The sequence below is a fragment of the Gobio gobio genome (assembly GCF_949357685.1).
Source record: "Gobio gobio genome assembly, chromosome: 15".
NCBI classification, from domain to species: Eukaryota; Metazoa; Chordata; class Actinopteri; order Cypriniformes; family Gobionidae; genus Gobio; species Gobio gobio.
In genome coordinates, this window is record NC_137108.1 from 12433813 (window position 1) to 12456853 (window position 23041).

Sequence of the window (23041 nt, forward strand, 5' to 3'; positions counted from 1 at the left end):
CACATTAAAACGCGGATAAATCAACCCATCAACTTACAGTGTAAGTATCCTCGCATTTCAATGTCAATTGCGCTCGTTCCTGTTGTGTGTCCTCAAACAGGCAACCCGCATGAGTGACAAGTGACATACACAAATTTAAAGACTCATAACTATAGCAAGGAGAGTCAAAAAGTATGTATCATTTGTTAAAACACTTTTTATAAAATATAAATTTATATTACATTTGGACAATCTAATGCTGACAAACTGCTGATAAAAGACTTTATATATAATATAATATAATATAATTAATATAATTAATATAATATAATTAATATAATAATTAATATAATATAATATAATATAATATAATATAATATAATATAATATAATATAATATAATATAATATAATATAATATAATATAATATAATATAATATAATATAATATAATATAATTAATATATAATTAATATAATATAATATAATATATACACAGTGAGGAAAATAAGTATTTGAACACCCTGCTATTTTGCAAGTTCTCCCACTTAGAAATCATGGAGGGGTCTGAAATTGTCATCGTAGGTGCATGTCCACTGTGAGAGACATAATCTAAAAAAAAAAATCCTGAAATCACAATGTATGATTTTTTTACTATTTATTTTTGTATGATACAGCTGCAAATAAGTATTTGAACACCTGAGAAAATCAATGTTAATATTTGGTACAGTAGCCTTTGTTTGCAATTACAGAGGTCAAACGTTTCCTGTAGTTTTTCACCAAGTTTGCACACACTGCAGGAGGGATTTTGGCCCACTCCTCCACACAGATCTTCTCTAGATCCATCAGGTTTCTGGCCTGTCGCTGAGAAACACGGAGTTTGAGCTCCCTCCAAAGATTCTCTATTGGGTTTAGGTCTGGAGACTGGCTAGGCACAGAAATACATTTTCTCACAGCGCGCGCGGCTTCTCATTCGCGTCTTCTGGCACTAAACCCGGGTGATGACGGCGAAAACGACTGGTCATATTTGAAAATATGGCAGCACTCGCATGCATTGAACAAAGTTTACAAAGAGAGAATTATTTGAAAAATATGAGGGGAAAAAAAGACGTTTACACGGCACCCCTGCTCTCGTCAGTTTTTGTTTCTTTATTAGATTGTCATAGGTCACTCTGTTTAATTTTCAAGTGGTTAAACAAATTCGTGGTGTTCCCTTGCGTTGCAGCCACTACATGTAGCAAATCTTGCACGTAGCATGTTTCTGCTCGTCGTCTGATTGCTCGAAGCCAAACTGTTCCCAGACAACGGAGTTGGTTTTGCCTTTTTAGCTCACCAAACGCTGCTGTAACTGCCCTCCTTCTGCCATCTTTACTCGCGCCGAGTTTTTAAATTCCAGTGGATGATATGCACACGAGACTCACGAGACTCACGACCTGAGACTAGAGAGTTTGTGGCTTCGGGAGGGGCGGATGAGCGCGTGCACAAAATAAGAGTGTTCTTGCAAAACTGAACATGGCAAAATAATCGTTTTTTCTCGATTGTACTATTTTGGTGATCGTTGGGAGGCAAAATCGAAATCGAAATTCGATTAATTGCACAGCCCTACGCTCAATTATAGTGTCAATACACAAGAATATTCTACTGAATAATACCATGACTGACCAATCACAATCAAGTATTTCAGAGAGATAGGAAGAGACCAGCAACCAAATCCTATCAGCTGATCGCAGAATTCTTCAGAAACTCATTTTGAACATTTTCACTTTGAAGTTTAACCCTAACATGGCAACATCATACACGTTCTTCACCAGCAGTGTATTAGTTTTTTTTGTGCTTTTTTTTCTATTGTTTATCACTCCAGTCTAAAGAGAGAGTGGCAAATGGAGCAAGAAAAAAGATGGACCGTAATGGTGAGAGTCGGCTAGAGGCAGGTAATATTTCCCTCCTCTGCTGAGGTCATTTCTGCATGGAGGCCATGAAATTATAGAAGCTGATCTACAGTATTAAAGGGAATTCATATCCATTGTGCACTGCACCCTGCGGTTAAATGGCCGACCCGAGGCTGGTGCATGCTTTTCTATAGCCACCGGGGCCATTAATTCAACTGTACTGTGGACCGAGAGATGGATCGCAGACCACTGGGCCTCCACTGGCTGCAGTTACATTGCATGAAAAACACTGAAACAGAAATCAATTTTGCCCTAAAGGGAGCGCAATTTTAGCCCCTCTCTGGGCAGTGCCAGCTGGATCAACGTGTCCGAGATCCGCTAGGTGAATGCACTTTAGGCCCAAAGCACAGCGGGACAGGCTCTGAATGCTACGCGCTCAAGCACCACGTCAAAGAGGGAGAAGAAAGGTAATTTTATTGAGTGGATTCTTTCATGTGCTTGCAAAGATGTTTTGGGAGCGGCAGAAAGTCTGTTAAAGGGTTAGTTCACCCAAAAATGAAAATTCTGTCATTAATTACTTACCCTCATGTCGTTCGACCCTCATGAGTTTGGCGGTTTGACACGCGATCCGAATCATGATTCGACTCACTGATTCATAATGCTTCGAAGCTTCATAATGCAGTGTTTTGAAATCAGTCATCACTATATAAGTCGTTATTTAGGTTTTTTTTGCGCACAAAAACTATTCTCGTCGATTCATAAAATTATTGTAGAACCACTGTAGTGAGATGGACTTTGAAACGACGTCTTTAGTACTTTCTGAGCCATCGGATTTCAACTAAAATATCTTAAAGGGGTGGTTGCATGCGATTTCACTTTTTTAACTTTAGTTAGTGTGTAATGTTGCTGCTTGAGCAAAAACAGTATCTGCAAAGTTACAGCGCTGAAAGTTCAATGCAAACGTAGATATTGTCTTTTAAAGTTATGCAGTTTATTGGCTACAAAAACGGCCGGTTTGGACTACAACAAGCTTCTTCCCGGGTTGGTGACATCATAAACCCTTGCTATTAACATAAACACTGCCCCTGCGAACACGCAACAAAGTGGGCGAGGCCACGTCGCAGTCATTACGAAAGAGAGAGCTGTTGCAGAACTACAAACTACATTTGGCCATCTAACCAATCTAAGACCATTGCGTTTTTCGGAGGGATGGGCTTCACAGAAGCAGGAAGCAAACGAGCCGTTCAAAAGACAGTGGAGACAGCGGTGTGGAATAAAGGTAAAATATAAGAAAAATATGGCGTTTTAAAAAAAAAAAAAAGTATTAAGGCATGTTATACTGCGCCCCATAAACACAATCAACCCTAGAAAAAACCACGGAACCACCCCTTTAAAGGTCCCATGGCATGGATTTTTTATTTTATTTTAAAATGTATTCTGAGGTGTACTTATATTGTTAGTATGATTTTTACATCATAAAATGTCATAATTTAGAAATAAAAGGCATTTTTTCTATACTGATGTTTGCCCTCTGGCTGAATGCCCTGTTTCAAGGGGCGTGTCTGCTGTGAGACTTCAGTAAAAATGCCCACTGTTGTGATTGGCTGACATCTACATTTGAAATGAGCGGAGGGGGCGTGGTTTAACGAGGTCTACGAGGCACAAGGCTGCCAGAGAGATGGATGTCACTTCTCATCAGTTCTCTCAGCATGTCACAGTTCAGTGAACTGTTGTAGTTACAAGCATATACTTCAGGTTATTAGTTTATTTATTATTTTTAGTCGGAGGGGCTGTCACTCATGTCAGAAAGTTAGTAACTTTAGTATATGATGGATCAGAGCTGACTCGAGACGCAAATCGTTTAGAACGATTCAGTCTGATTTGGTGTACTGGTTCGACCGGCTCACTAAAAAGAACTGGTTCAAAAGAACGATTCGTTCGCGAACCGGACATCAATGGACCAGAGACGGAGCGATAGCTAACAAAGTTATATTGTAACTACTGAGTTATGAGAGCGCTGTCAGCGCAAGTTTATTTTGTTTTGTTTTGAGTCCCAGTCACGCCGAGCCCGTCTTCCTCCTTATTCTACCAACTTTGTAACATGTAATGTACCATTACAGCTATCGAGATGAACGAGTTACGAGTAAGTGTTGATTATAGCATTATTTTTTAGATATTTTCCTATCATATGAATAGCGTCAGTGACACGCATTGAGTACACAGCGCAAAAAAAGACACAACAGCGCAGTAATCGAATGTAATCCAGTTTATTCTGGGGATAGCTGGCTAGCCTAGCCCGTTGACCCTCATGCTTACCGCCTCCGCTGTGGGCGAGATGCAGTAGTGGGGGTCGGTGATGTTGAAGGCTGACCGGCCAGTGCAGCCCAAGCTTCGGCGTGCGTGAGGTTTATCTCTAAAGATGTGGATCTGCCGATGTTGAGCAGAAATTTATGACAGATGCACATTTTAGAACAGATAGACGCGATGAGGACGTACTAAAACACTGGCTCACAAGATAGAAAACACCGTTCTGTCGGGAGAGAGAGAAGCCGCAGCACGAATAAAGTTCTGTGTGAACTTGAATAATTAGCTACACAGCAGAAATCACTGATCACAGATCAGAAAGAACTGAAAAAAGACTTCTGTTTTCATTTGAACATCCAAACACTGAGAAACTGGCAGCATTCACTCGTTCACAAGCCATGATCTCTCGAGGACAAACAAATATGGCACTCACATGGGCGTGCCAAATTCTCTGGGCGGAGGAAAGGGAGGTAACGTTCCTGTTATGACGTCATAACAGGAAAATTCAAGATCAGCTCGTCTGGGCATTTTCTCAAAGGCAGAGAAAGACAGCCAGAACTCGGTTTACACCGGTCAAAATTTCCAGCCACTTGGGGACAATATTCAGGCTAGGAGAACTCATATTAATGTTGAAAAACCTCATAAAATGAAAATTTCATGCCATGTGACCTTTAATTTGTGTTCCGAAGATGAACGGAGGTCTTACGGGTGTCAAACGACATGAGGGTAAGTAATTAATGACAGAATTTTTATTTTTGGGGTGAACTAACCCTTTAAACATTACTGACTCCCTTGGCTGCCGTCTCATGCTTTAAATCCACCCCTAGCCAGAAGAACTTCAAAATTGGATTTGTGATTCCCCACAGTTATTGTTTTTAAAGCAAACTACTTGAAAGCAACAAGGGACGAACCGCTTTGAATGTGGATGTCTGCTGTCTAGACAAAACAAAGATGTGCTGAGGCAACTTCATCAAACGCTTACAGACCTCCAGATAAATATGGGCTGCAGTTTCGATCCGCTCAGCAAAGAGAAAATACATTTTTGCTTTTGTCGCTGGGGAGTTGGCAGATGGTGCATTGTAATGTTAAAGACCGCAGTTTTCCAGGCTTATGCTGTACTATCCCCAAACCCCCTGATCCACGTGTCTTTTCCCACGATGGTGAAATGTTACCGAAATTGTACTGTGCTAGCAGGGCCCCTCTGCAAATCTTGAACTTTCTATTTGTTCTCCTGCATGGGGTGCAGGATGGGCTGAGTGTTCCATCACTGCTCTCCAAATCAATACAGCCTTTCAGAAAGACTCTACTCACTCCTGTCTGGATCTGCTTAAAACCGCAGCAGTGAACGCAGCAGGAGGAGCCCTGCTGAAGCTTCTGTATGGTGTGGCAACTAGCCACCAGCTCCAGCACACAGACAATGGTGGTCAGAGGGGGAAAAAAGCTAACAACATTGTAATTTATTTCTAAGTGCAAAATATAAAACACAATCTAACGCAGGAAACGTTTCACTCATTCAAGGGGATACAGGTATTATATTAATTTACACAACTGAAAAAAATTGTTGGACTAGTCAACCAAAAATTAGACAACTAGACAACCCAAGAACAACAACAAGATGTATAAAAACAATGTATGCATGCTGTTGCTGAAATACCTAATTGCAGAAGAAGTATTTAAATGACAGTCTCAGATGTGGGATATTTTCAATCACTATCACAAGCAGGAATTATTATTCGTTACCACAGGAACCGCAGATATAACCCCACATAACTGGCATAAATATAGGTAAATAGGTATACCCAGTAAGGTCTATTACTGTAAAGAGTGGCAAGCCAGATTAATATATTCCAATCTAGATTGCTGTAGTGTTCCCAACATACCTCACCTTCACAAAGCTTGGATATTGTATTATGCCACTTTCACACCACAAGCAGCATAAATAGCACTTGAATAGCATGAATAGCATGAATAGCACTTTTCTTTACCACTGATGTTAAGAATTTACTGTGAAGTAGGGGTGGGAAATCTGACGATTTTATATTGTGATCGATCTTGAAGACGTCCACAATCTCCTTTTCAAGCGAATCATAGAGATTGTGATCTTTTATGTCCTCGTAATAATATATCATAAGCAATATAATAATATCAAAAGCAACAACAAAAAAATATTACAGCAATGACTGCCTACTACATGGCTGTGCTGACTGGCCAAATTATATAATGTATCTATCATGTGTAATTCATTCGTAGTGATGCATTTGAAAAACAATTCAACTGCAGTAGGGCTGTGTGATTAATCAAATTTTAGTTTCGGTTAAGATTTTGGCTTACAACGATTATGAAAACGTGATAGTCAAGGTAGAATGACCATTGTGCCAGATGCCGTTCCTTTCATTTAAACCGGTGCGCTTTCACCCCTCCTTAAAAGCCTTAACTTAATGCCCAAATCAGTCAAACTTCAGATATAAACAGATCTGGTGAAGCATCAGACAGGGTAGATGCCATTTGGTAAACTATCTCTGTGGGAGAGCAATCTGAGCCTCATCTTCCCAGCTGTGGCTGGTAAACAATGCGACTAGCTCAGCTTAACATATGCATTACAGAGAGCTCCCGTTTAACAGTGTGGAGAGCGGCAGCAGACTGAAAGCTCATTGTCCGCAAACTGCTGCACCATTAGGCCAAACCTCACTGACTCACAACTGTTGAGTTATAACTCAAGAAAATAACTCAACTCAATAAAAGAAAATCTCTCATCTGGACAAAACGCATCTCCAGACACACGCACATTTAAAATGCTGTTTACATGCTTCTCACCTGTCTTTAAACCATAAATAAAATTAAGCTTTGTTTATTTGCGTATCCATGTTTTATTAAAACATGACTGGTTAGGCTCAGGCCATTCATTATGAATAGTCTCCTTCATAAACATGAATCTGGTGGTAATCCCACATGCTATGTCAAACAGCACACCATAAATAATGTAATTAAATTCAATAAACACGCCTGCTTCTGTAAGCCAGTGGCTTAGTGCTAACAGCTGGTGAGTTAACGGCCAAAAGCTCGAGAGCTCTATTCTCTAGAAAATATAACACACTGATTAGTTCTCCACACATACATCCTGCTCACATCCTGAGAGACTAAACGGCCCAGGCATAATATGCAAAACGGCTGTCCATTTGCATAAGGTGATTTTTCCAACGGTAAGAAGGGTGCAGTCGAGAGCAAACAATCATCGCCCACACGTGTTGACTAATTCTAGCTTTAACTAATGCAAATATGGGTAGAAAACTTGAGCAAAAAACTTTGTCACTTCCAGAACATCAGACCACTGCAGTACTCATTCACCACTTCAACACACAGAATAGGTGGACAGAAAGAAATAGTCATTGACATGATGAATTGAGCTTCAATAAGTGTCAGATAAAACAGTGAAAGGATCTCCAGCGTGAGCATGTGTGTTTACCCCGATGATGCTCAGGTCTTTCAGGTAGTCCATCCTGGGCTGGGCCTGCGACACACATCCCGCTACAACCACCTTCTTATTCTGTTCCAGAGCTTTCCTGAAATAAAGCAGAAACAAAACATCACAAATCAACATTAGTTTGGCATAGTGATCAAACACCTGATAATGCTGTAATAAAAGTTAACTGCCAAGTATAGAAACCCAAACTGCCAATCTTCGGGTTACCAGTCTGACTCTCTAACCATTAAGGACACGACTGCCCCAGTCAATCAATCAGCCATTGATATACTGTATATCTGAACAAATTTCACAGACATTTGACGAACAGAGACGGTGTCAATATCAAAAGTATCAAGTCAGTATGTGGTGTGGCCACCAGCTGCTTTACCGCTTTAAGCCCTGAAGGCATTTTTAGAGTTGTTTTTTGTGACATACACAAAAGTAAAGACTCATAACCAGGGCCGTCGCAAGTGGGGTGAAAGTTAGGGGCCCCCACTGCTCAGGGTACCAAATAAATCTAGTAGTTTTGTTATGTTATAACACTTATGAATCAATATAGAATTCTCAGGCACATACAAGCTGACTTGTATGTGCCTGAGAATTCGATGAAAACCACAAAAACATGTAATTTAGTTAAAGAATATTTCCAAATATCTCCTAGTCCCACACAAGAACCAATCAGAGTTGAGTCTGCTCCGAGAACAGTTGAAGTAGAAGTTACAGTGGAAGTGAGACTGACTGAAAATGTCGGTAAAAAAGTACCAGTAACGTCATGAAAAGAAGAAGAGGGAGTCCAGGAGAACTGCTTAATCAGACTATCAAGATGTTTTTTATCAAGACAGGTTAGTGCAGTCAGTGTAGGGATGTCAATGTGATGGGATGGCGTGCCCTGATAATTCCGCTGCCCGATTTACTTTAGTGGGAATAGGGCACCTATAGGAGCTGCCGCCCGCGCCCTCCTGCCAGTACATCTAATTTCTGTATACCGGCTCGCACCTCCCAAACTTTTTGAACTATTATGTAGTTTGTTGGTTTGTATAACATGCAGAAAAATGGATATGCGTGTTAAAAGGATTACAGACCTGCCGGCTATTGATGTGATACATATAAGATACTGTTACAATACTGTCAAGATATCGCGAATACAACGCACTGCTCTTGTAGGATACATTTATTAGCTTTATTTAATAAAATATTATGCAGTAGCATATTACCTTCATCAAAAATGAAGACAATGAGAAATTTAGGCTGTTTTATTTTGCATTTCTTTTATTGAAGACTGCATTCTTTAATTTCTGAATGTTTACATCAGCTGTTAGACACGACCAACTGGATATACATTTTATATTGCTGGTAGGCCTACTTTTTTTATTAAAATTTTGTATTTTATTAGTTTATTAATTACTTGTCTTTTGTTGTTATTTTATTAGTTTGTCTTGAATAATTGCTTGATGACTTTAGGCAATGTTTCATAAGTTATTAATCGCTTAGTGCCATTTTGATGTAGCCTGATATTTATACCAACTTTGTATATAAATGTATATGAAATAAGCAAAAACAATATTTATATAGCTTTACTGATGTCCAAGAAAACATGTATTTGCATTTATTTATTTGTCTGTTTACGGTTTAGAAATCCCTATTAGGTTACATGGCACCAGATGTGGGCCTCCATGCCCATATCTTACACCGTATATGATATGAGTGGAGGGCGGTGGGGGCCCACATCAATGTTCTTTCAGGGGGCCCAGAATTCCCCAGCTATGGCCCTGCTCCAAAACTTGTTTAACAGAAAACATTTTACAATTTTAGAAAAAAAATATTAATTTGGACATTCTTATACTGAGAAACTGCAAATAAAAGACAAAAAAAGTGTGTTCAAGGGACATTTTACATATCATCTTTCTTATTTGACATGCAGTAAATCAGGAAGGAAATAAGGTAGGCGGATAATTCTTTTCAATGTCAATTTTTTTTTTTGGTAAAGTTACATGCGAGCTGTATCTAGATCAAATTTTGTGGGGATGGCATAAGAAAATCAAAAGTTACCGCATTTGAAGCCGAGGTAGCCTTTTTGTTTAGCCCTAGACACCCGGAAGGCATTTTAAAAATTTGTTGTTCCTCAATGAGGTGGATATCTAGTGATCAACGCAATGGATTGTGTTGATTTTGGACTCATTTCAATTGGGAGCATCCACTGTAAGTAATGATGTGCCATTTTCTACCATCTGTGCATGTTTCATGAAGTTACAAGCATAAACACCACGTTATAGCTACATTTGATATTACATTTACAAACTACAAAAACATTTAATAAATTATGTTTAAAAATTTTTTTATCAAACAGCTGTTTTGACATGCACTGACATTTGTGTTTTGTTCAGTTGCTTATAAACATATTAATGGCAAAAGTGTAATTACACTGTATTCAGCACAAACTGGGCTACCATAATATGTGAGCAACATGTATGTACACGCTTGTATTTTTGAGAGAAAAATGTTTATGCACGGTTTTTGAATAAACAAAATAATTTGTTTTAAAATTAAGGCCTCAAAACACACAATAGATATGTGTTCACAAGACTTTTGACTCCAGCGTGTATTTGCATAGAGTTTTTTCTTTAACCCTCTGGGGTACTTCGGGTCAAAAATGACCCGAAGCGTTTTATAAAAAAAAAACTTGGTGACTTTATTGGTACTTGGTATATGAACACCCAAAAAATTGGGGACAGGATTTGAAAAGTCTAAGTGGTCGTAAAAAAAAAATAGTCACACTCCCCCATAGGAAATGAAAAAAATGACCCCCATAGGAAATTAATGGGAAATTGGCAAAAATATGAAAATACAGAGTTGCGCTCTTGATGTTTTAGAGATTCACCCCTTCACTGCTGAGTAATTTTTTTTTGCATCCTGGCTGATTTGTAGATTGTATGCACAAAAAAACTCAGTATTTTCATATTTTTGCCAATTTCCCATTTATTTCCTATAGGGGTCATTTTTGACCCGAAGGTCCTGAGTGTGACTTTTTTTACGACCACTTAGACTTTTCAAATCCTGTCCCTAATTTATTTGGGTGTTCATATACCAAGTACCAATAAAGTCACCAAGTTTCGGACCATTCCGATGAAGCTACGATTTTTAACTTTTTTGTGTTTTTTAAATGAACAGCTTTTCAAAAATGAACAGAAATGAACAGCTTTTCATGGAGAATTATTCCAGGATTATTAAACCCGTCTAAAAACGATGTAGTTGGAGTAGGAATGCAGTACTTGATGTGTTTGTTTGAGTTTATGTGTGCTGTGATGTGTGGGCGTCGACTCCGGAGCCTCAGTATTTGAATCTCAATAGAACACGTGCTCCGTGGGCGTGGTCGCAGTAGTGTATAATGAGCCACTCAGGAACGACTAACATCGCTCTGCTTTCAAACAGATTACATAAACACAGAATATTTGTTTTTGATTTGGTTTAAAGTGTTTAAAACCTGACATTTCAGCGTTTCTTTAGACATAAGTCTCATGTTTGTGAGACAAGTATTTACTAAGCTAGAGGTCATTTTCTGAAGACTATCTGAATGAACGTCTTTGACAGAGAGGCTGCAGATCGCGCATGTTTGTTTTCTTTACTTTGCAAAAAGCACAACAATTTGTTTTTATTGTGACTGTACACAAAATATTGAAACTTAACAGATTATAATAATGTATAACACTTGCCTGAATGATAAAAAAAACGACAGAGTTATTTGAATCTTTTTGGCACTGAAAAAAAAAAATAATTAGCCGATCGCGCCGGCGCGACCACCGACTTGAGAAGGGTTAAAATGCATTAAAAGTTCAAACTCTAAGCTTTCGATTTACACTTATTTTGTGTTGATCAAAAATTTGTTTTGTTTTTTTAGCTAGGTGGCGCCTGCACTCGTTAAGTATTGATCAAAATGAATGTTAGATACATTAAAAAAGCAGAATTTCTAAGATTTAAAATTATACCCATTTTGTGTTACCACCTGCTTAGCAATTTGATTATGATTTTTTTTTTTTTTTTTACCACCGATGGAACACTTCAGGTTTATAGGGTTACGTAATACAGTGCAAATCATCCTCAAGGACTGAGCCAGATCTGCCAATTCTTGCTTTGAGATGTTACTCCACTCTTCCACCAAGGAACTTGCAAGATTTCGAACACATCTGGGGGGAAACATGGTTGCATGTGGTTTGGCAAGGACAATCAAGCTGTCCTCCCTGTCTTTCTGTCGCAGTGTCTTAAATTACGGATATTGCAAGTAATTGCTCAGTTCACATCTCCAGTCCTCATACCTCCCTGAAGCAAGATTATGGCATGGTCTCACAGGTGATCAGGGGCCCTGGGCTTCTTTCTCCAGGGCTGTGCATGATGCACTGTCAGGGTCTCACAGAATGAATTTCTGCGTGTTGTCAGAAGATGGCGTCTGCATTATCAATCCATCTTTCCAAAGCGCTTGCCCAATGTGGGTACAGAATAATACCATGTATAAATTCCTTTTTAATTGATTATTAAATTGATTATTAAATTGTTCAATTAAGTTTTATACATGCAAGTTTCCAAAACAAAGTTCAAGATAAATATTTTCATTACTACTGGAGCTGCCAGTTTGTCAGTTCAAATGATTGAACAAACTATGCAAAAGCAGAAGCCCTTCCGGCGCACTCAGCGTCTGAATTTGCACACTCATTTTCATTCACTCCTTCAAGTGGACTATATTAGTGGACTAATGTAGGAAATAGCAAATGAGGATATAAGGTGTGATTTTGAAAACAACTCTAGTGTTTTTCAGAGTCAATAGAAAGGTCTCTTTTAGGGCAGGGACAATAAATCGATGCATCGCAATTTGTGGAATGATTCTGAGATTTTTGGTATGCATTGTGTTTCTCTAATCGATTCTGAGCTTAGTTTTTAACAGCAGATGGCACTGTAGGCTAGTTTTTAACCACATGCTCAAATGCTCATGAAGAGTGCTGAAGAGCGTTTGTGCATTCGGCTGTGTGCAAGATGAGTCCACGTAAGTGGTTAAATGTACTTGCACCACTGCGAACACCCTTGTAATTTGCATCAACCTTTTCAAACTTTATTCACCTTTTTAACTATTTATTTTATTTTCTAAGATTATTCTATGGAAGATTCAAGCATTGTGTGTAAGGAATTGGAAGCAAGCAAAGTACAGCTGTTTCTAAAGCACACAGCGTCATCTGGTGTTAAAAACTAAGTTTAGAATCAATTGGAGAGAATTGCGATGCATACTGAAAATCTCAAAAATTATTCAGAATCGTTTGAAGAATCATTATTGGAACTGGGACTTTAATCATCTACCACCTATAAACTGTTAGTGTCATAAGGATTGTTCCACAGATGCATGTGCAACAATTGTTTATGGTTCAATGAACAAGCATAAAAAAAAACCTTTGCTGTGTTTGAAATCACCCCCTATAGCTTCATTCACTATTCCCTACATTACTACACTAATATAGTCAACTTGAAAGAGTGAATGAATTCAGACACTGAGTGCGCCGGAAGGGCTGCTGCTTTTGCATAAGTTTGTGCTTGCTGTTTAATAATCATTTGAAACTTAGCAAACTGGCAGCTCCAGTAGTAATGAACAGATCTAAAACTTTGCCATTGAAAAATAGCATGCATAAACTGTAATTAAACAATTTAATAATCAATTTAAAAGGAATTTATACCTGTATGATGATCTCTAGGTAATTGATTCAGCAGCGGGCGCCATCTCCTGGCAGGACACAGGAATTTATTCATCAACTCCCACAGTGCATTATGGATATTCTCTAGCCGTTGAGTGTACATCAGTTGTACACTCGTTATGGCGGTTCATTGTGGGATTGAAATGAGGGCACTCAATAACGTCCACTATGGTTTCGGACACCATTACAAATGGCTGTCCCCTCAAATTGTGCCCTGTTTAAGGGTATGGGGGCGATTTCGGACACAGCCATTGTTTATAGGGGTGCCCAATCCTATTCCTGGAGATCTACCTTCCAGCAAAGTTCAGCTCCAACCCTGATCAACACACCTGAAGCAGCTAATTATCTTTAGGAGCTCTTGATAATAACAGACAGGTGTGTTTGATGAGGATTGGATCAGAATTCTGCAGGTAAAGCCTAGTTCAGACTGCACAATTTTCAAACTCGTCGGATCACAGTTCTTTTCACACTGCATGACTATCTTAGGTAGCATTCAGTCGCTGCTGTGTTCACACTGCACGATGGATCGGCGACAGGGGGTTTCACACTGCATGACTGTACAAGAGGAAAAATCGCAGACAGCTCTGTCCCATCCGTGAACTACGTTTCACAAGCAAACACACGCAAGAAGTGAGTAGGAAACAACGCGAGATCACACGTGCGTCAGACCGGAGTACTCACGCGAGACTGAAATTGTTATTAAAAATATAGACTGCAGTTCAGAAACTTGCTATCCAAATTGTCTGTGTGCTGATTTGCAGCAAAAAGGAAAAAAAGAAAAAAGATTATGGTGGAGGAAATGGTTGGGGAGACACAGGGAGCAAGGATTGTGTTCTGCAAAGAGAATTTGAGGTAAATAAATAATTTTGCAGTGTGCTGCTGCTGCGCCTGGTCAAGAAAATGTTTGTGCTTTGTTTCTGCTTGATATAACTGTAAATATATATATATTAAAAATACGGATATTCTGGTCTATAACTCCTCCCTGAACCTCCCGCTGCCTTGTATCTTGCTCTCTCATTGGCTGTCGGTCATCACAGATGTATTTTTCAGTCAGAACTCATTTCACACAGCAGGAGTTTGAATCGCCGACAGGTCCAGATATTTAGCATGCCAAATATTTTGCGGACGTCGGCGACTCATCGCCAATTCTCTCTGATCGCGTCTTTGATAATTTACAGTGCATGATTGTCACTCGCGTGCACGAGCACAGATTTGCCTATGATTTCAGGCATTTGTCGGCGATTTTCCAAAACCTGTCGTTTTTGTCGGCCAGAAACCTGACTGATCTAGAGAAGATCTGTGTGGAGGAGTGGGCCAAAATCCCTCCTGCAGTGTGTGCAAACCTGGTGAAAAACTACAGGAAACATTTGACCTCTGTAATTGCAAACAAAGGCTACTGTACCAAATATTAACATTGATTTTCTCAGGTGTTCAAATACTTATTTGCAGCTGTATCATACAAATAAATAGTTAAAAAATCATACATTGTGATTTCTGGATTTATTTATTTTTTAGATTATGTCTCTCACAGTGGACATGCACCTACGATGACAATTTCAGACCCCTCCATGATTTCTAAGTGGGAGAACTTGCAAAATAGCAGGGTGTTCAAATACTTATTTTCCTCACTGTATATGCTAGTAACTACAACAGTTCACTGAACTGAGATGTGCTGAGAGAACTGATGAGAAGTGACATCCGTCTCTCTGGCAGGCTTGTGCCTCGTAGACCTCGTTAAACCACGCCCCCTCCGCTACCAGATCTAATCATTTTAAATGCAAAGATGTCAGCCAATCACATCAGTGGGCGTTTTTACTGAAGTCTCACAGCAGACACGCCCCTTGACACAGGGCATTCAGCCAGAGGGCAAACATCAGTATAGAAAAAATGCCTTTTATTTCAAAATTATGACATTTTATGATGTAACAATCATACTAACAATATAAGTACACCTCAGGAAACATTTTAAAATAAAATAAAAAATCCATGCCATGGGACCTTTAAGACCAACAGTAATGTGCCTAGAAATAGAACACATTCAGTACACTCGCGCGAGCGCAGACAGGCGGCAAACGCGTGCACAGAATCCGCAGCCAGTCTGACATCTGTCCGTGTGTCAGTAGCGAATGAGTTTGGGATTTACATCACTTTTTAGTGTTATCGGGCATATCATACTTTTATTTGGTCATTATGCGAGATGGCAGGTAAGAAAGATTCGCCTTCGCTTTCACAATCACGGAGCTGGAAGAACTGGAAGAGCTGAAGAATAAAATCCGCTTGATGTGTCTGTGGTACAATCCGAAAGAGCCTCGCGCCAATAACACGAAAGCTGATTGGCTGCAATATAAAATGCATGTTAGTCTCATTTGTTGTTGTAATACAGCAAACTATAGTTGGACTAGCAAAAGAACGAACTACAACACACACACACACACACACACACTAAATCGCTGTGGGAGCATTTCAATGAGCAAGAGGTAGCGTTACATGGACGTAGGAAAATTAAGACCCGTTTAAAATGATTTAAGACCTAGAACTCAATAATCCGTGTATCATTCGTTCAGTCGATTTTTGATTTAATATTGAAAGTTGAAAAATGAAAAACAAGATTGACTTGATTTTTCGTTTTTCGTTCAGAGGTAGAAAAATGAATAAAATTTTGAATATTCGATTTATACACGTGGGCGGGAATTATACGCTCCTTTCTGCTGATTGGTCAGCCGAAGATCAAACTATTCCGTCATCGGTTCTTCCTCAGTTCCGCACAGCAGAATAAAAGTAATGCGCTTCTGCAGCTGTACGGATTCTTAACGCGTTTATTGCAACTACATTTAATATTTTTCTCATCAAACAACCAGACTAACGAATGGCTCGACACAACCCGTCCCAGGGCAGAGCCCAGACAGGGCTTTCTTCTTTGTAGACCAGCGGTTTTAAGTACAGTAAAGTGCAAGGGGTCCGCAAAATAATTTGCTATATCCTACCATATTTTACGTATTGTAAAGTCACGTTTTTTTTAATCATGAAACATGCCGTGATTTATTCCAAAGTGACTTATATAATGCATTTAACGTCAAATTTCGAAATGTTGACTTTTTAAAGTAGGCGCGTCCAGTATTCGCTGTAGCCTATTTTAGTTCATGTTGTGCGTTTTACACTTTACTACATTTTGTAGTCATTTTAAATGTACACAAATAAAATAAATATTTTACTGTTTCGAATGAGGAAAAAATTAAGTGATAGCACCGGCGACTAGCAAGATCACATAACATATAAAAAGTTTGGTTTATTTTAATTTGTCTGTTGTACAGGCTGTGCAACTCAGTACTTGCTGTTATTCCAAACTCATATCTCTGCATGTGAAGATGCCGATTTAGCCGTATGGGACTGGACTGGACTGAAATACGAAGCCTTCTTTACATAAATAGTATAATAGCATCCAAATGTTACATTGCATATGGAAACCGAATGAAAGATGCACGAGCGACGAGCCCAACGTCGATATGTTTCAATTCAAATAAATTAATTTAGGCTTAATTGTTTAAACTAAATGTTGTTTGGAAAAAATGGCATAATATATAGACTATTTTATATAGGCTAGGCTTCTATGTATATTTTTATTATATGGCTACTTATATTTTTCATTCTTGTTGTTTTCTGAATACCATTAATTTAAGGATTTGTCATTAAGTGATGGGAAGTAAAATAGCCTACACATAGCGTAGCCTACGTGTTAATAGTGTTTATAATGTTAATGTTGTATTTTATTTACCGGTATTTTTCTGAATGTATCCTATGCTATCCTATGTTTCTCTCTCAACATGACCCGGCGTGTGAATTACACTCGGTGCGACTTTTCTGGCAAATACGGTCAATTAGAAAATATGCTTTATTATTACAAAATGCATATGATGCGTTATAGGCTATACACTGTGTTAATTATCCCCACCCACATTAACTTTGGGCTTAACCACTGTAATGTCCTGTTCGCATTTGCTCTTTTTATTTAGGCCTATTTATTTTTTAAAGCGGATGCAAATATAGCCTATCGTAAGAAGAACATAATCCATATCCTATGCAACTCGTGCTATATATTCCAAGCGCTCTGAAGGTATAGTACTGGTTTGAGAAACAAACCGAAATGGCAAGTTATTACATGCTTTTAATAATCAATTTTAATAAAACATAAATCATAAAAAAGAAGAGTATGTATTTTAATATCTCTGTTCTCCGTTTTTTCTGATTCCAGCGCATTATTCTTTCCTTTTTGCATTAGTGTTAAAATATATAATATATAATATTTACTTAACCAAGGTAGGCTATGACAGCCGTCATATAGCCCTACTGCCAGCTGATGCAAAGAGGTGAATAATATCTACACAGACGAAAGCCCTATCTAGGCTCTGCCCCGTCCCGGTATGGGTTGTGTCGAGCCATTCGTCTGGTTGTTTGATGAGAAAAATATTAAATGTAGTTGCAATAAACGCGTTAAGAATCCGTACAGCTGCAGAAGCGCATGACTTTTATTCTGCTGTGCGAACTGAGGAAGAACCGATGACGGAATAGTTTGATCTTCGGCTGACCAATCAGCAGAAAGGGGCGTATAATTCCTGCCCACGTGTAGAAATCGAATATTCAAACTGTTCATTCATTTTTCTACCTCTGAACGAAAAACGAAAAATCAAGTCGAAATCTCGTTTTTCGTTTTTCTGGAAAAAACGAAAAACGAGCTGTTTTCTAATTTTTCAACTTTCAATATTAAATCAAAAATCAACTGAACGAATGATACACGGATTCTCAATACTTCAGCGAATTTAAGACTTTTTAAGATCCCGCGGGTACCCTGTGTTTATGCATCAGTGAATCATACCAGTGACTAAACGATCAACTTCACATTGTTAGTAGCATGAAACAAACCTGTCATTTAAATGATTAAACTAGAGAGCGATCAAAGAACACTCTTTATAATGTTCAGAGCTGTCAATCACATGTCGTGAGTGTATCTGCACACACACTTTCCCAAACTGCTGTTATAATGAATGACGCTATTATGCTCCACAAAGCTCTTACTGTATTCATGTCGATGTCGTGTTTGCTGTTAGTTGTGGTGAAAGCATTTTGTGAGAGAAAACGTGCTGCAATGACGAGATCACTGCATTCATGCGATCAACAGACTGTCTGTACTCAATGCTGATCACTGCAGCTTTTCATGTGATGGGAATAGATCATAAAAAATGCTATAGTCAACACTTTGACGATTCGTTCATCTCGACGGCTGTGATGGTAAAAAAACGTAGTTTAGAGGGGTTCCACGTTACAAAGTTCGTAGAATAAGGAGGAAGACGACAGGTTGCGTGACTGGGACTCGTGTTTATTCAGAACTCTCAGATACAAACAAATTAAACTTGCGCTCTCAACAACTCTGTACAATAAAACTTTTTCAGCAATCTTTATCCAGCTCTGCGTCTCTCTGGTCCACATGCAGCCCGTCTCTCTCTCTCTCTGGCAGTGCGTGCGGATCTCGCTAAACCACGGCCCCTCCGCCACATTATCTAATACTCATTTAAAATGCAAAGATGTCAGCCAATCACAACAGTGGCCGTTTTCACTGAAGTCTCACAGCAGACACGCCCCTTGAAACAGAGTATTCAAGCCAGAGGGCTAATATCAGGTTCGAAAAATGCTTTTTATTTCTAAATTATGAAATTTTTTAATGTAAAAACCATACTAACAATATAAGTACACCTCAGGAAACATAATAAAATAATAAAAAAATCCATGCCATGGGACCTTTAAAGCTAGAATCAGTCAACATGTGTGGGCGATGATTGTTTTCTCTCAATATGTTCAATATTCATCGATATTTGAAGAAAGCTGTGATTGGAAATCAGGGTTATTCCATGGCTGTATTGGGACACTATGCCACTGGCGCTAAAATTCAAGCAGCTCAGCTTTGTTTGATGGCAATAGGCAGAGACTTTTCTTTCAGGATAACCTTGTATATATCTTGAATCATACGTCCTTCACAATATGTGAAGCTCTTTGTTGCCGGTCAGAACACGACATGCCACATACTACCACCTTTCAACACATGGAGTAAACACGCCATTTACGCGTCTGTTTTAAAACACGGATGCGCAGTTGTGTCTTTATCGATCAGCTCCCGTTTTGATAAGCGCCGCAGAGGATCAGCTGTTTCAATCTTGCTGTGCACTTTACTCTTACTGTTTCGAATGGCGTTTCACCTGTGTGTGGATCTACAGTCACAATTTCAGTGAGTTACTCTTACGAGCACACACAAACAAACGGACAAAACTGCTTGCCATCAACACTGTGCACGGCGGAGGAAAGATCTGGAACTTTGCAGGTTTCTCCTGCTATAAAGTTAGATGCGCTTTCACCAGACGGTACCGAAACATTGCGTAAAAAGAACTTGTCGGGTGCTTTGGCACAGACACTATGCACAGATAAATCTTGTCCGGATACTGGGGTAAACAAACGAAATTTCGCTGTGGAGAAAGTAGTGCTGTTTATATTCCAGGCTATAACATCTACAGGCGTGACCGTGGTCATGGCAAAGGGGGCGGAGTAATGATCTATGTTAAGGACAGTTTTCAGTGTGTACACATGGAATCAGTAAGAGATGTTTTGGAATGTATGGGGATAAAAATTAGGCTGTCTCCGGAAATGTAATTTGCTGTTCTTGTTTTGTATAGGCCTCCGACAGCAAATAATATATTTTTTGATCACCTAACTGACATTCTTAAAAAATGTGATGCGAAAGAAATACTTCTCATGGGGGATTTTAATATAAATTGGATCGATAAAAAAGGTAGAAAACAACTCAAAGAGATTACTCAAAAATGTAATCTTACACAAATTATTGAAAAAGCAACTCAGATTACTAAAACATCTCAAACACTTATTGATCTAGTCTTTACTAACAAAGCTGACCGTATCGGTAAAGTCTATAATTTAATAACAGGTCTTTCTGATCATAATTTAACATTAGTTGCAAGGAAACTGTCAAAAGCGCGTTAGCGAAATTTTACTAAAATTGATATTAATGAATCTGTACTCTATATCCCCAGGAAAGATGTTGAGAGTTTTGATAATGAAATAAAGGTAAATTGGTTTGAAATGGTAAATGATAAAGACAGTGATGCAGCTTCTAGTGAGTTGATAAAGATGTTTCAACAGCTTGTTTTTAAATATTCTAAAGGAAAAAAGGTAAAGCCTAAAGTCAAAATTTCTTTACCTTGGTTAAATGATAATCTTTGGAAATTGATGAAAACTCGAGATTCAGCATTAAAAAAGTCCCATAAAACGGGACTCATAACTGATCGCCTGATCTATAATGGACTTCGAAATAAAGTCACTCAACAGCTAAGACAAGCAAAAGCAATATTTTATCTGAATATCATTAAACAAGCAAAGGGCAATTCAAAACAACTTTGGCAAACTATAGACAAATTAACTGGAAAGATGCAAACTAACAGTGGAACAATAGAGCTGAAAATAGATGATGAAAATCACAAGGATGGTTTAATAGTTTCAAACTATTTTAATAATTATTTTATTGATTCAGTGAACGAAATTATTCAACATGACTCTCAAGTCAAGTCAAGTTCATTTATTCGTCTCCCTTGGGAGAAATTTGGTTTAGAGACAGGGTACTGCTGCATAGGCAGACATAAAACATATAGACAACATAAAACATAAAACATCCAACAAAGGAGAGGGTACATAACTGGCAACCAGATGGGGACCAAAGTGCAAGAGGATCAAGCTTGAAGTACATTGCAAATACAATTACACATTTAAAATGCAATGCACAGTAAAGTGCTGGTGCATGTTAAAGTGCGGTGCGCAATACAGTACTGATACACATTCGAACACACACTACAAATGCTATACATATTAAAAATACTGGTACGAATTTAAAAAGATGCTGGTACGTTACAGTTCTGATAAAAACCTCCCTACATTTGCTCATTAATGAGCTCTGGATTGCCTCATTCTTGTTCATCACCTCAGCTCTCCATTTATGATCATGAGGCTCTGTGTTTTAAACACATTGATTGTTCTAAAACAGATAAAATAATACAATCCTTATCAAACTCAAAAGTTAAGGATTTCTGGGGACTTGGTAGCTCTCATTAAAAAACATTTTAACACCAGCTATCACATATATTGTGAATAAATCTATTGATGAAAGTATCTTCCCCAGTGTCTTTAAAAGAGCAGTTATAACCCCAATTTATAAATCTGGAAGCAAAAATGAAACAAGCAACTACAGACCTATTTGTATATTGCCTGTAGCATCTAAAATTCTTGAGAAAGCCGTCGTAGAACAGCTAACCGATCACTTAGATTGTAATAATTTGTTGCACTATGCAGTTCGGTTTTAGACGTAACCATTCCACCGATGCAGCCTGCTGCTATCTGATAGAAAACATAAAGGCCAACTTGGACAGAGGGGGCACGGTGGGTGCCGTGTTTCTGGACTTGCGAAAAGCCTTTGACACGGTAAACCACCGTGTCCTCCTGTCTAAGCTCTCTAAGTATAATCTGTCTATGGAGACATTGCATTGGATACAATCATATCTTTCAAATCGGATGCAATGTGTGAGGGTAAAAAAATCATGGTCCTCCCTGAAGTCCTGCACAACTGGGGTCCCACAAGGATCAATTCTGGGACCCTTGTTGTTTAGTATTTACATCAATGATCTACCAGCTGTGTGCAAGCGCGTAGAGATCATAATGTACGCAGATGATGCAGTCATCCATGTACATGAGCGGTATATGGAGCAAGTAGCCACTAAATTGTCCTCAGCCATGGACGAAATAATTGTCTGAAATCATCTTGCTTAAGACTAAATATTGAAAAAACTGTTGGAATGTATTTCACTAAGTCCAATAAAGTTAAAGATATGCCCAACATTTATTTTAATGGACAAAAAATTTATATCGTGACAGAGATAAAATACCTAGCTGTCCATTTGGACCAAACTCTAAGTTTCAAAAAACATATTAAAAGAATGTGCAATTCTATTAAATATAATATCTCTATTTTTAGACATATTAGGAATAGTTTGACAATTGAAGCATCTTTTATGTATTTTAATGCCATGATCTCTCCACACATCACCTACTGTTTGTCCTGTTGGTCTCAAGCCAACGAGACTACATTCAAACTGCTTAGATCGGTCTATAATCAGGCGTAAAAGGTACTTGACAGAAAAGCTCCTCGCTATCATCATTGCAATATTCTTAGTAAATATAAAATATTAAGTTGACTCCCTAATTCGATATACAAATTTAAGAACGGTTTTCAAAATTGTTAATAATATTGCTCCACCCTCAATGAAAAAAATTCATAAAACTTTATTCTGACCCGAACATCTCGCTCCACTGCTCACAGAAATTGTGCTATCCCGAAAAGATCCTCTACCTTTGCACAGACAACTTTTTCATTTAAAACCATTAAACAATGGAATCAACTCCCAGACAGTCTAAAGTTGTCTGTAGATCAGAATAATTTATCTCGAAACTTAAAGGTCCCATGGCATGAAATTTTCATTTTATGAGGTTTTTCAACATTAATATGAGTTCCCCTAGCCTGAATATTGTCCCCAAGTGGATAGAAATGTTGATCGGTGTAAACCCGAGTTCTGG

The 23041-nt window shown here is 38.4% G+C and overlaps 1 protein-coding gene across 2 annotated transcripts in view; it reads right to left on the reverse strand.

Annotated features, from left to right (window-relative positions):
- Nucleotides 1–23041, reverse strand: part of cdkal1 (CDK5 regulatory subunit associated protein 1-like 1) — a 491565-nt gene that overhangs the window by 317009 nt on the left and 151515 nt on the right. For both annotated transcript variants that reach the window (XM_079836708.1, XM_079836709.1), the window contains exon 5: nt 7635–7731. In XM_079836708.1, the coding sequence (XP_079692834.1) occupies nt 7635–7731 (97 nt within the window). The remainder of the gene's footprint in view (nt 1–7634; nt 7732–23041) is intronic.